Source organism: Chroicocephalus ridibundus, chromosome 7, assembly GCF_963924245.1.
Source record: "Chroicocephalus ridibundus chromosome 7, bChrRid1.1, whole genome shotgun sequence".
In the NCBI taxonomy this organism is placed as follows: Eukaryota; Metazoa; Chordata; class Aves; order Charadriiformes; family Laridae; genus Chroicocephalus; species Chroicocephalus ridibundus.
The window spans coordinates 18928477-18941896 of NC_086290.1; the positions used below are offsets into that span (position 1 = coordinate 18928477).

General features: G+C 44.4%; 1 protein-coding gene across 5 annotated transcripts in view; it reads right to left on the reverse strand.

Annotated features, from left to right (window-relative positions):
* Positions 1 to 13420, reverse strand: part of RBMS1 (RNA binding motif single stranded interacting protein 1) — a 149484-nt gene that overhangs the window by 92265 nt on the left and 43799 nt on the right. The window contains exon 1 of one of the 5 annotated variants that reach the window (XM_063340630.1): positions 3262 to 3635. The exons of 3 other annotated variants lie outside the window; for them this stretch is intronic. Coding sequence is in view for 1 of the 2 variants with exons in the window: in XM_063340628.1 (XP_063196698.1) it covers positions 3898 to 3960 (63 nt within the window). In the remaining variant the exon portion in view is untranslated. Of the gene's footprint in view, positions 1 to 3261; positions 3636 to 3897; positions 4204 to 13420 lie in introns of those variants that run through there. One more of the 5 variants, XM_063340628.1, reaches the window with a different exon arrangement.

Consider the following 13420-nt stretch of genomic DNA (forward strand, 5'->3'; position numbering starts at 1 on the left):
AAAGTAGGATTACAGGTGTAGCTTCTTGATACTTTAAACTTATAGATAGGGTGAAAAGCTCGTCTACATTTTTAGCCTAAGACTGGCAAAAGCTTTCTTCACTTAACCGTCATTAGGAACCCACTCTCATCTTCAACTTTTAACAAAGCCCAACCTGCGACATGGCACTTCATGTTAACAGACCTGCATGAAAAGATTAATCAGAAGCTTTGTACGTCTCTCCTTACACAGGCCGAACACCAAATCAGTGTTAAATTCCTCACGTGCAGCTACACCCTGTTAATCTGCTCGAAAGCAGCAAACTATGTAAATCTCCTTACACTGGCAAGATAAACATTACACTCATAGAAACGTAACAAGAACCAGTATTACTGGGCAAAGCTGTTAGAAGGGAGAGAGGCACTGGGCTTCCAGAGCACCCAGGCCATGGGACCCCGCGCTGGCCTTCATCCCAGACCTCCAGAGCTGCTCCTGGCTTCCTCTTGGAGAAACCTGAGAGCAGAGAAACCTCCCTGCACAAAGCCATTGAAAACCCCTAATCAAATAGCTGCACTAGCTCTGTAGATTCAAGGAGCAGATGGCAGGAGAAAGCCTAATTTTCCATTTACGATAATTTTACAGAGTGTAGAAATATTTACTTCAGAGGAGAGCCTCCCAATTTACATGAGAATAGCGAAAGTGGGAGGAGGGACAGAGTATCATCACGTTCTCAGCACCCACAAACCAAGAGCTAAGCAAGCCTGTATTAAGCAGGATATTGTATGTCATTTTGTTTCCTTCGCATTACGGACGCACACATGTGCATTCTTTGCATAGCTCGAGTAACCTTGTTAGTAAAAATATTAGCTTACACCTACCTTTTTCAGATAGGATGCACGGCCATGAGCATTGTGATAGGCTATTACTGCAGATGCTGTATGGCTTTCATTCTTTAACTAGACCTGAATCTGCATTTCAACCCAATTGTCAGATGAGTTGCCACTCATTTAAGCAACATCTAACTTTTAAGCCTGGCAGGAGAATTTTTAATATGCCTGTCCGCCCATAACACGGAAAATCCTTTCAAAAATACAACTTCAGAGACCATGTTTTAGTATTCTTACAAGTACTCTAAAAGAGAGAAAAAAATTAGGCACCACCCAATCGAATCTGACCTGAAACCCAGGATGTTGACTGGCTCCTACATGCCTGAGATACTCACTGAAATAGATACAGCAGATAACAAGCATAATACTGTAAGCACAGATTCGTTTATAAAACAAAACAAAGTTTCTTGGGAAAACAAAAAGAGAGCGTGGGTAAAGCTCTGGACCTACTGTAGCTAAGTAGTATTTTATCAACGTTTTAAATGAAGGCAGAATTTCACATCCCATTACAGTGCCTTAAATATAAATCAAGAGAGCATCACCTTGCCTTTTACCAAGAAATCACTCACCTTTTCACCTGAATCCATTACAGAATCTTAAAGATGAAACAGGAAAATACTAAAACTGCACTGCTCTTATATTACCCTGATATCATGTATGTTACAATACTGATGGAGACATACAAGCTACTCAAACAATTTTAGTTTCATTTCTAAGGCACTTGAATTTTTTTCAGCTTCATATACTACATGTTGTTAGCATAGGAAATCTAATTTCTCCTTCTAGAGACAATAGTAGATGACTTTTCCTACACTAACAGTACCTAGTGTCTCAGACTAAAGCACAATTATAGCTCAATTGTCTGACTATGGGTTACGCAGAGCACACAGAGACTTCATCTGGACTATTCTTAATTATCAAGAGTTGAAAAATTAGGCTCATAACAGTCTTCAGCACTGTTTGCCATCAGCTCGCCCCTGCAGGTGAAGTCTGAGTGAAAGGCAGATCAGAAAGTCAATCTTTAAACGACCTTAGTCTACATGAATGAAGTTAATAGGAGTTTCCCGCGGACTTAAATGGAGAAAGGCACGGGCCCTGGCTTCTCATGTAGGAAGTGTTGGAGCAGAGAATGGCTACACACTAACAAAAGAAACCTTTGGTACCCAGGGTCTTAAGCCCACATAATACCCCCCCCATTTATTTCTTTCTCTGCCTATTGGGGGGGAAAAAAAAAAAAAGGCTCTGTTTGTTTTTCTGATTCAGTCGGCCCTTTTAGCTCTTTGAATCTAAGGAGTGCACTGTGAAAAGAAGAGCATCTTATCAGCCCGCTCCAGGCCGGCAGGAGAACTCCCATCCGCAGGCAAACACAGGCCGGTCCCGCCGCCCGCCCTCCGCGCACCGACACCCTGCCCGGCGCCCCGGCAACACCGCCGGCCCCAGGGGGCCTGCCTTAATTAATGGGCCTTTCAGGTAAGGGTAAGAAAATAGTACCTAATAAATTGGCTTCATTTACAAAGTATGCAGGAGCACCAGACAAGATCATCGGCGTGGGCGGACCCAGGGCATTTATTAAAAACAAACCCAAAGCAGCACACACAATAAGCGTGTTTTATTATGTATGGACTTGAACACTTCGAGTACAAGATCCAAAGATAACTCCACGCACTGTTAGGCAGCATCTGCAGAGCGCTGCCGAGATAACGCGCCGGTGATTCTTATCAAAAAAGGTATTTCTATAAAATAGGGGAGGAGGAGAAAGGGAATAGCGAATTTTGTTTAAGCTTCAAAAAAATACGAGCGCCTAACTTTCCCTGTCGTGCAGGGCAGCCACGCAGATCACACGTCGTCCCACTGAGAATTCAACATTTCGAAGCCCATTTTCCCATTATTTCCATGAAACCCCTGGCTGTGCGCGGCGGGGAGATGCGGTCTGCTATTTCTGCCCCTTAACGAATTCTGACCCCGAGCGAAACAGGACAAATCCCGCACTGTCGCTAACCGAACCCGTCAAATTCCTTGTTTCAGCTGCTAAGGGCAGCAGACACGGAAGGATTTTTCCTCACCTGGAAAGAAGCCTGCCGTAGTATTTTTGGCATGCTTTGTCAAGCCGGGAGCTTGTCAGTGACCTCTACTCCATTTACCCTCTGGCACACAAACACACAGCACACTTTCCGATGGACTTGAAAAGTAAGAATTTTTTTTTTTTTTTTTTAAATCAGAGTCAATGAAAAATAACACGCTTCGCAGTAAAGAATGTAACACTAATGCCAACGTTTTTGGGGGGACAAAAGTGAAAAGCGCAGCCGAAGAGACAACGGCCCAGCAAGGTTGTATTACAACCCAACTATTTCAACTATATTATTTCCAGCGACCAAACAAACAAACAAAGAAATACCTCTTTCAGCACAGCTCCATAGATGCGAGTGCTCCGAGCTTATCGGAGCGATCTGTCTGCCCATAAAATGTCACAGGATTTCCCTTGTGCGCTTCAAGGGGGGGAGAAGGGGCAAGTCCGAAGCGCGGCAGAGGGTTTTCCGAGGGCGGTTTGAAAGAAACACCGCGCCGCGATCCGCTCATTTCAACGCCGAGCGAAAAACATCCAACCCGAAGTTTCGCTCTGCGGCCCGTGTTGCAACACCGGCTCCTTTCCAACTTGTTGCCGAGCTCAGCAGGGCCGGCGTCCGCCCGGCCCCCCGCGGCCCCCCGCACCGCACCGCGCCGCTCGGCCCGGCCGCTAAGGTCACCCGGCGGAGGCCGCCCGGGCACTCGGCAAGGTCACGGCGCAGCTTTTAAGAGGGGGCGAACGAAAAAAAAAAAAAAAAAAAAGGCAAAAGAAGGAAAAAGAAAAAAAAAAGGAAAAAGAGTTTCTTTTTGTAAATCCCAGCTCTGGAGAAGCTAACAGGCTGCAAGTTGCAACTCCCTCAAGTCGCCACCCCTCTCCCCACTCCTCCCCCAGCACCTCGGGGGGGTGTGGGGGGGAAAGCGGGGGGTGGGGGAGCCACAAACACCCACACCCCCACTCCGCTCTTACCTGCTTCCGATACGGGGTCCGGCTGCCGCCCGCCGCGCTGCTGTTGCTGCTGGGGAAGATCATCGCCCCGCCTGATCCCCGGCTGCCCCTCGGGATGGGGAGCAACTTTGGCGGCCGCCGGGCTGCGGCGCGGCGGGGCTGCAGGGCTCTCCCCGCCTCCGTGCCTTCCCCGCCGGCTACGGTTCTTCGTTGCCCCCCCTGCCCTTCCCCGACCCCCCCCTGCTCCGCCCCGCTCCGCGACGACCCTACCCCTCCGCGGCCGCCCAGCCTGCCATCAACGGGCTCTCATTGACCGCCGCCGGCTTCCCCAGCCCAGCCCCGACGGACCCCACCTCCCGCCGGCCTCAACCACCGCCCAGAAAGAGGGAGGGAAGGCGGGAGGGAGGGAAGAGAACGGAGGGCCGAACCCGCAACGAGGAAGAGCGGAGCGGGCAGGGTGCCCGCCTCCGGGCTGCGCGGGGGCGGGGAGGGGGGGAAGGCGGCGCGGAGAGGGGCGCGGCGCCGGGAGAGGCGCGGAACGGGGCGGCGGGCGCCCCCCGCGGCTCGCAATGGTTGCGCCTGAGCGGAGGGGCGGCGGGCCCGCGGCTCGCAATGGTTGCGCCTAAGCGGGGGGGGGGGGGGGGGCGGGCCCGCGGCGGAATGCGCGGCACGCGGGGCCAGGCGCAAATTGCGCCTGGCCCCGCGTGCCGCGCATTCCGCCGCGGGCCCGCCTGCTCTGAGTGCAATAAATATTGTAGTTTTTAACTCGAAAGTTTTTCATGCTCAGCGACGGGGAGAGGGGGAGGAACATCCGGCCAAAGCCCTCATTAACGCCTCGAGGCCAGCATTTGGGAAGCAGGGGGAAATTTCTGGTTTTCTTCACAAAATTTGGGGCCGAGGAATCGTTGCGCTTCTTGGGCAGCAAGACTGGGACACGCGGAGAAAAGGGCGGTTCCACCTTCACTCGCTATTAGCCTGCATTGTTTACATTATATACGTTTGCATTACCCACTGATGCTGGTAGTCTAGTTTTTAAGAAGTCCAGAGTTACAGTTCTGTCAAGCCACAGAGTTTCTGATTGGTGACACTGCCAAAGACCTGGTACGGGCACGCGTCATCAGGCACCTTTTGGTTTCTCTTCCTCTTTCTGATAACATCGTGGCCCTAATCTCACACACGCAAACGTGACAATGGGAAACAGCTGGGAAGAAGCAACAAATTGCCAGGTAGTTCATTACTGAAAAGCCGAGTAACATAGTGTCACCTGACGTTAGTATCTACAATAGCCATAATCTTCAATTACTTAGTTTCCTAGAAATAATCACCGACTATTTTGGTATCCTAATACATTGCCACCACAGATCAGAGCCCATCCGAGTACAGTCAGTGGTAAGAAAGCACCGTCAGCTGGCAGAACTAAATTCTGCATAACTTAACTTTTTTTTCTGCTTTCAAGTCCTAAAATGCATCTCATTCAGTTTGACCTTGATTTGGTAACACAAGTTTGAGGGCTGCTAGTACTGGGTGAAAAGCACTACAGCCACATGGTGATCGCTGCCACTCAAAAATGTTTGATGGAATAAATTTGTACCGGCAGACTTTACACAAGATCAGGTACCGCCTGTCTGTACTACCCTAACTTCATGCTGGATCACGGATCATTTGTATTCCCACTGCTGGCATAAAGTTAGCACAGAGGCTTAAAGCTAGAATAAAATTATATTCCCTGGTCTGGTGAAGGCTGTAGCCTTATGCCTGCTTTGCTATATCAGCTGGCATCACTGCTGAAAAAAGCAATGGTTCAGCAACTGATTCTGGGTGAAACATTTTTGGTTTTTTTTAATTTTATTCTTTTCTGTCTGATCAGGTTAGTTTTCTTCCAGATCATTTCCTTTGTCTGGTTCAGCATGTGGCTGTGTTACTGCGTGTGCCAGCGTAATGGAGGAGGTAGTATGGGAGCAAAAATAGGCAGGGGTGAGAGGGTGGATATGACTGCTTGTTTTGGCAGCGGTATCAGATTATATTGGCTTAGTATGTTCACGTACCTGTGGCTTAATTTGATAGAAACATAGCTGTGTGCTCATGCCTTCCCGAGATGTACTACATACAGTAGGCGATCTGTGCTCCGGTCTTACTTATTATAGCCCCACGGTCCCCGATGACACAATCGGATTCAGTGCTGAAACACTGTCTTAAAGCAGTATAAACTGTAATGGTGACAGGCTACTTCTCCTGCTCAAATCTGTATTCCCAAATGAAAAATAGAAACAATATTTTTCTGCACAGTGTTCCCATCACCAGAGGGATGAAAAAGCTTACCTCCGCTAACACCTACAGGAGGTCTTTGTTAGCTGGAGATGTGTAGAGCGACCACACCTTCCCCTCACGGGGGAAAAGCTTTTCAAAACCCATCAATCATCCCTTGCTTCCTTCCTTCTCCTCTTCCTGCCCCATCCCCCAGGGAAGAGGCTGGAGGGATGTAAACACTAGATGCTCAATTGGGCCTATTCTCAGATGCTGTCATACCAGGGAAGGCACTCAAGAATATTCCAAAGCAGTAGCTGAAACGCTGCCGTCTTGCCCTCCCTGCCACCACATGTCCCACAGCTTCCCGTGATTCGGACATGGATTTCCCTCTCTTGGATTCAGTATGTGACACATTTCTCTCAGTTACCATTACTCTCTTTCCTAACATATTGAAAACACACAACAACAAATATAATACTGTAAACATCTACCAGATCACAATCAAATGGTATCTCCTTATTTGTTGTTGTAAAAGAAAAACAGGCCACAGAATTTTGTGGCAAGAAAACCTTGATGTCCTATCCTAAGTGCTAATCTATCTATCAATATTTTCTGTTCTTTATAAAACACTTGAGTAATCTGCCTCCATTTTTGCCTCACATGGGGAAAGAGCTGCCTTTCAATGGCTATGATGAGGTTACCAAGAATACAGAGCCAGACTCCTCACAGCAGTGAGGGGAGGAAGGGGACAGCAGACCTAAATTGAAACGAGGGAGTTTCTGACTGGACGTGAGGAAGCCAGGCATTGCCCAGAGGGGCTGGGCACTCTCCATTCTTGAACGTTTTCAAGACCAGACTGTGTACAGCCCTCAGCAACCCGACCTGATGCCTCCGCGGATGCTGCTTTGGGCTGGAGGTTGGACTAGAGATCCCCTGAGGTCCCTGCCAAGCTCAACCTACACTTATACGAAAAAGCTGCTTTGTTCTTACTCCAGAACACAGTCCAAATGATTTCTGTGTAAAACCCTCTATTTGAGATTAAGTTGATAAGGCTCAAGATAATGTCCTGGACTTTTCAGTACATGTACAGTGATATATCAGTGCAAGATACTGACAACAGTTTCCCTACATATTTTCTGGGATGTAAGCAGCATGCCTTGTTTGCAAAGAATAGTCTCAGTCTTACTCATTTGGAAATCCCAAAACGGAGACACCTAATCTATAAAATGTATAAAGATGTGATAATTTAAATCATATTTTCAAGGGCTTTATTATTAACCATGTTATAACAGGTGTGAACAGACTTGCAGGTAGCCAGGCATCTTGCTGCTTAGAGTTATAAATGAGCAATTCATTTTGATCCCGAGGGAAAAAGGTGACCGTAGGGTCTAAGAAAATCTAAATATCTGTATAAATTACGTTCAGAGCTTCTTTAAATTACTAGAGTTACTTATTCAGAAATAAGGAAAACTTGCTGAGCAGACCTGATGTGTTTTGGAGCTACAATTTTGTAATTACGTATTCTGTTTGGTTTGGTTTGGGTTTTTTTTTATGTACAGTTCAGAAATTTAGGTTTGCAGAGAGACTGGGTAAATACAGAAAGAAAGATCTCTCTGAAAACCTGTAGACAATTGGAAGCCCTCAAGAATCTTTCCAGTAACGTTTATCAATCTTAAGAAATCTACTAGACTGGCAAAACTAAGCCATTATTTTAAAAACAGTTCTACCCATTTAAGCTGCTACTTTACCATTTCTGTTCTAAATCAAATCCCTGGCTTCCCTTATTTATCTCAAAATTCAACTGCAGTAGCTATTTCCCCTCAGGGCATTCAGTGCCTCTGTCGGACAGATGGTCCCTTGGCCCTGGATCTGCTTTAAAAGGGAAACTTTCAGTCTATTGCAAAACCCTGCGAGTCCAGATTGAATCTCCTGACTCTCCTCACAGCCCTGCTCTCCTGGCCACTTCAGGGCCTCCCAAAGACCCATTAGTGGAGGAGTGATTACGGCAACCTCATTTCCCCGCTTTGACGGGACCAAGCAGACCTATGGGCTTCCCACCACAACGCTCGCTTGCTTGAGGATCCATCCTCTCATCACACCCAGTCACAAGTAAAAAGATACAAACCGGAACTGAACCACAAAAACGCAAAAATAGTTTGAAATACTCTATGCAAACCAAGGAAACATCACACAGGGCTGAACTTTGAGAGGTATTAAGCATTTCCTGAAAAGTGTTAATAATGGGGTATGGGAAGCTAAGTATTGTGCAGAAGCAGATTTTTAATTTTAGGCTTGAATTCATCTATTCAGAACTGAAAGCAAGAAAAGCATTTATAACGGCCAAAGGAATAAAGTAAACTTCATTACATGGGAAGTTCCTTTCAAGATAAATAATCTCGTAATTAATTGTTTTTATTATTATTTAAGTATTCCCAGTACACAGGTAATGAAAAAAAAATCTGCCTCTTGCTAAATGAGGATGAGAAGAAAACATCAGTAGAAATGGAACATAGTAATGCCATGAACATGCGAAACACTTTCTATACAAAAACTTCTGTAAATTTTCTTTTTTTTTAGAAAAATAAAAATATTAAGAAACAATGACTTCTGCAGAAGTGTATGATCTACTAAGAGTGAGGTATTGCACACACAATTGAGAAGCCGTTGTTTAAGACTGCAGTCTTCAAAATAATCACAGGAATATATTCAACAATAAGAAAAGAATCTCCATGACAATCACAACCAAAAGGGGAAGACAAGTAATTTTTTCCATCTGTACCGTTTCAAATATTGGTACCAAGATACCAAATTATTTATATTCTAGATTAGAATACAAAAACCCAATGCCATTTCATCACTCATTACAAAATACCTGTGCACAGTCACTGTAACAGATTTCTTTTAATTCGAACTCATCAGCTCATTCTCTCTGGGAATCCTCCAACTTGTCTCTGATTTTCCCATCACCTCACAGGATTTTTCCCTTAAATCCAACAGCTCTCTGTGAGAAACAGAGCAGTTCTCTGCTCACAGAACGCCTCTGCTGTGGCCACTGGGTTTCTGCCTCCCATGACAGGTTTTGACTCCTCCTATTCATTTTAGCTTGCAGTTCATTCCTTCCATGCTTCCTTAAATGTTCTTGGAAGGACACTTTATAAATTGCACAATTATAAATAATTGTTGCCATTCCTTCAGTGATGACTGGTGTTAAGAATATGAACATAGAGAGCAACACAATCTCTTGTTAATGCCATGCCAGCATTTTGTATTATGGAATGCATTATTTATTCTTTGAAAGCCACAACAAGATACTTCCTTATAGAAGTATTTCCACTGTCAAACAAACAGCCCCTTCCTAAACACATCCTGTACATTCTGGGAAGCACAAGTATGAAACAGAATTATTGTAAAGGATTACTACTTAACAGGAATTTAAGGAGGCCGCTGATATTTGGTAATTAAAACACAGGGCAAAACCCAATCTTGATTTGTGGAATTAACTAAAATGGCTCTAAAAGATCTGAGTTCTGCCATTAGCTTGATAATGTTGCCAGACACTTGTTTGAAACTATAAAGCAGTCAAAGCCTGCAAACAGTTGCCAGAGTTATTGTAAAGCAAAATAATAAACTCTGTCTGAAATGACAAAGTATATTGGTTTTTTCTGCTTTGTTATTAACTATGCAGGAAGTTGTTCATCATTATATTAAAACATATTTATGTTTTAAGTGAGACTACTAAGAAGAGCTCGCTGTTTTGACATGCTTTCTTGACTGTGTATATTTTACATTTTGTGCAGAATAAATTCATGGAACCGTAGAAGGCGGCAGCAAAAATATTTGCTAAGTATTTTCTAGGAAACATTGATTCTGTACAGCTATTTTAATTTTTTTACATATTTTACATACTTACATTTTAATACAAATATTAATAAAAGATGAAGCAAAATGTGGAAATACATAAATATTTTTTCTAAAACCTGACATTTAGTATGGTTCTAGAGTAGGGTTATAGCTGCTGGTTTTCCAACAGAAAAGAGGCTCTTTCAAGGCACAATGTGTTCAATTTTGGTGTGCTGGATTTTCTTGGACGAAATTTTTCATGGTGTGGGCCAGGCTTCAATGGTTACTATTTTACTAGAATCTTAGAAATAAGAAAGAAAAGACATGAAAAGAGTCCTACAATTAAAATATGTTTAAAGATTGAGAACAGTTAATGACCCTGAAAATATAAATCATTGCGCAGTGGTTAGAGTGGAAGGTCTGACTGAAAATCAGCCAGACATAAATTTTATTCCTTTGTATGTTGTTTTCTTGGTATCTATCCATGAAATAGCTTCAGATTTGTCAGTACTCTGCAGTTATGGAAAAAAATATATATATTCAGACCCTTACCTGGTCTTTTCACATCTATAAAACAGGAGATACACATTGAAGGCTTGAATGAAACATGCACTATTTGCATGGTAAGCAAATTTTGTACTAGAGCAACGAGGAGCAGGCTGGAATCGCAACACACACTATATCCAAAATGACTCATTATGGAAAAAGGCGGGGGGGGCTGGAAGCAGAAAAAGTCACTTAAAATATGATATGCCAAAAAAAGATGGAGTTACTGTCACCAGCACAAACCCAGGCTTGCACACTTGAGCTATGGGGTTGAAGAACACCCAAGGAAAAAACAGCCGAGATGCCACTCTGCAGACCTCTGCTGCAGACAGCAGCCACACTGGCAGGAGCGACAAGCCAGGCTGGAGACTGTGTACGGTAGGTGTATACCTGGGAATATCTGGGAACAAATCCACAAAACACGTCTCTTTCCAAATAATGTTGTTGTCCTAAGATGACTCTTCTTGCTTTTTTTTTTTTTCTTTCCTTGGAACGAAGTCCTGTTGTGTTTGTTTGACAAATACTAGTGGTCAAGTGAAGAACCGACAGCTCTACCTGCCGACAAGCACTGTGCAAATTTTTCCTGTCCTCACACACATCCCTGTCAATTAACCTCATTTCTGACCTGCAAATGTCTTTACAGTGCTCAAACTCCCCTGAGGACACTGACTGCTCTCGGGTGTCCATTTACATCATCTCTGTTGGAGTGTGAGAAACTCATTTCCATATAGATTTCAAAGGGACATATAAATTTTATCTGTTTCAAAATTATAGCCTTCACCCTCCAAGTTGGTTTTATAATCACATGTAAACAGAAAAACATTTGTTTATAATACACAATCTGATTATAATGACCTAATTTAGAGTATGAAGGGAAGAAACAGCATCATGTGGCAGAAGTTAAGCAAACATTCAATAATGAGTCTGAATCTTATCTCATTTTCAATATCTATAAAATAAAAGTATCCACATAAACCTTGATAGGATTGTTCCTGAAGTACCTGGTGTAGCTTACATCTCTGACAGGCATTACGGGCTTCAGTCTGCCAAAGAAGCTATAAACCGAAGTGGTTTTTTCCTTTAAAAATGCATGCTCTACCCCTCTGAGTTCTGAAATTCCAGACTTGTTACCTTGCACCTACAAACCACCAACACAACACAGAACAAAATGACCAACAGATATATCTTCAGAGCAAGAAAATTCTTCCTCCCGTGTAAATTCAGCCCTCATAAATGCCGTCTGCCTGGGGGTCATGGCGATGAGAGCCCTCCGGCAGCCAGGCACTTGGCACCTGCAGGGGAACGTTCCCCTCTCGGGGGTGAAAGAAGGATGTAGCTCCGTCTGATGCAGCCTTTCCCTCAAAGGCCATAGGATCCTATACCTGAAGGTATCAGATGTGGCTGATGCACCACAGGCAGGCGAAAACCAGGAGCAGAACACCAAAGCCTTTTTCTGACACACTGGACAGCCATCGGCTGCAAACAGGGGTTTTTGCCACTTCCACTCTGAGCTAAACTAGCAACAAACTTCACTGCTATCCCAAGACCGCATCGTCACCTCCATCATTTCAGTTCCTGTAATTTTAAATTCAGAGATGATCTGAATATTTATGTTCGGTAATCAGTAAATTAATCAAGATGGCTAGGACAATTTATTTCAGGGAGTAATTCATAGAGTTATTTACTAATTGTTCTATATGAAGTGTCATGGGCTGTCAGCAGCACAAATCATGGTGGGAAAATATTTCATTGCATCATAATTAAGTTTTATGTTTATTTAGGTAAATAGATTCTTAACGTTGTTTTCAATACGTTTTCTCGAGTTGGATTCAAAGTATCTACCAGACACTGCAAAACCACATTTCACAGGTCTGTTCACCAATATCAACGCACATAAATCAAAGATAAAACCTGGAATGAAATCCTGGCCTGGTCAATAGGAGCTTTACCAGCGGGTCCCAGATTTCAACCAGAATAAAAGCACTTACACTGTGCTTTTGTGATCTACTGAGTGCATTTAACCACTCAGGGATGCGGGAAAGGAGGAAGTCTTCTGCCCCTTTCCCCCTTCCTGCTCTGACCTTTGTGGTTTCCAGCTCTCTGCTTGATCCTCTGTTTCTTTCGCTTGCTGATTCAACTCACTAACCCAGCAGAAATCTTTCAACTTTTCGTTCTGCCATGACAGGGAGCTGAGTGGGGTCACCGAGGTGTGTAACAAGACCATCACAAGGGAAGTGGTAGGAGCACGCAGCTGGGAGCAGGCAAGGTGGGGAAGGTGCGTGTCCCCATGGGAGGGGGTGCTGCTGGCTGGGTGGCTTCATGGAATTTTACTTAGAACACTTTTCACTGGCGACCATTTTTTTAACCACATATTTCCAGTCAGATTCCAGAAAAGTGAGGTTATTGCAACAACCAGACCCCAGCCACTTTGTGCAGATGCACTGCAGCAGAGTTGGGTGAGCAAGTTCGGATAACACAAGAATTAGGTTGAACTTTCGCCCCTAGTTCCAGCATTCTTTGAAGTTCTTCACTGCCTTGGCAGCTCCTTCCCCTATCTTCCTCTATTGCAGCTTCTGTCAGAGGCTCTGCATAGCCAGGATTCTCTCCGTTCTGGGATCTTCAAAAAGAATTTTGCGCTCAGCTCCCCAGGGACCGGATCTTCACAATGTTTCAGTGCCTGCAGTACAACTCGCTGCACTTACTGCCGAGCGGAGCAGAACTCCCAGCAGTGTTTGCTGAACGGGCTCTAAGACAAAAAGGATTTCAGCAAATGGCTACGGGAACCTTCTAGGACTACTTACTAGGAGGAAACAGATGATCTTCTTCTAGTGGGAAGCAATTTTGTGTAATTTTCTCTATAGTATTTTAACATGAATCTATGAGAAGATGTGCCCTTGCAGACACGTCATGT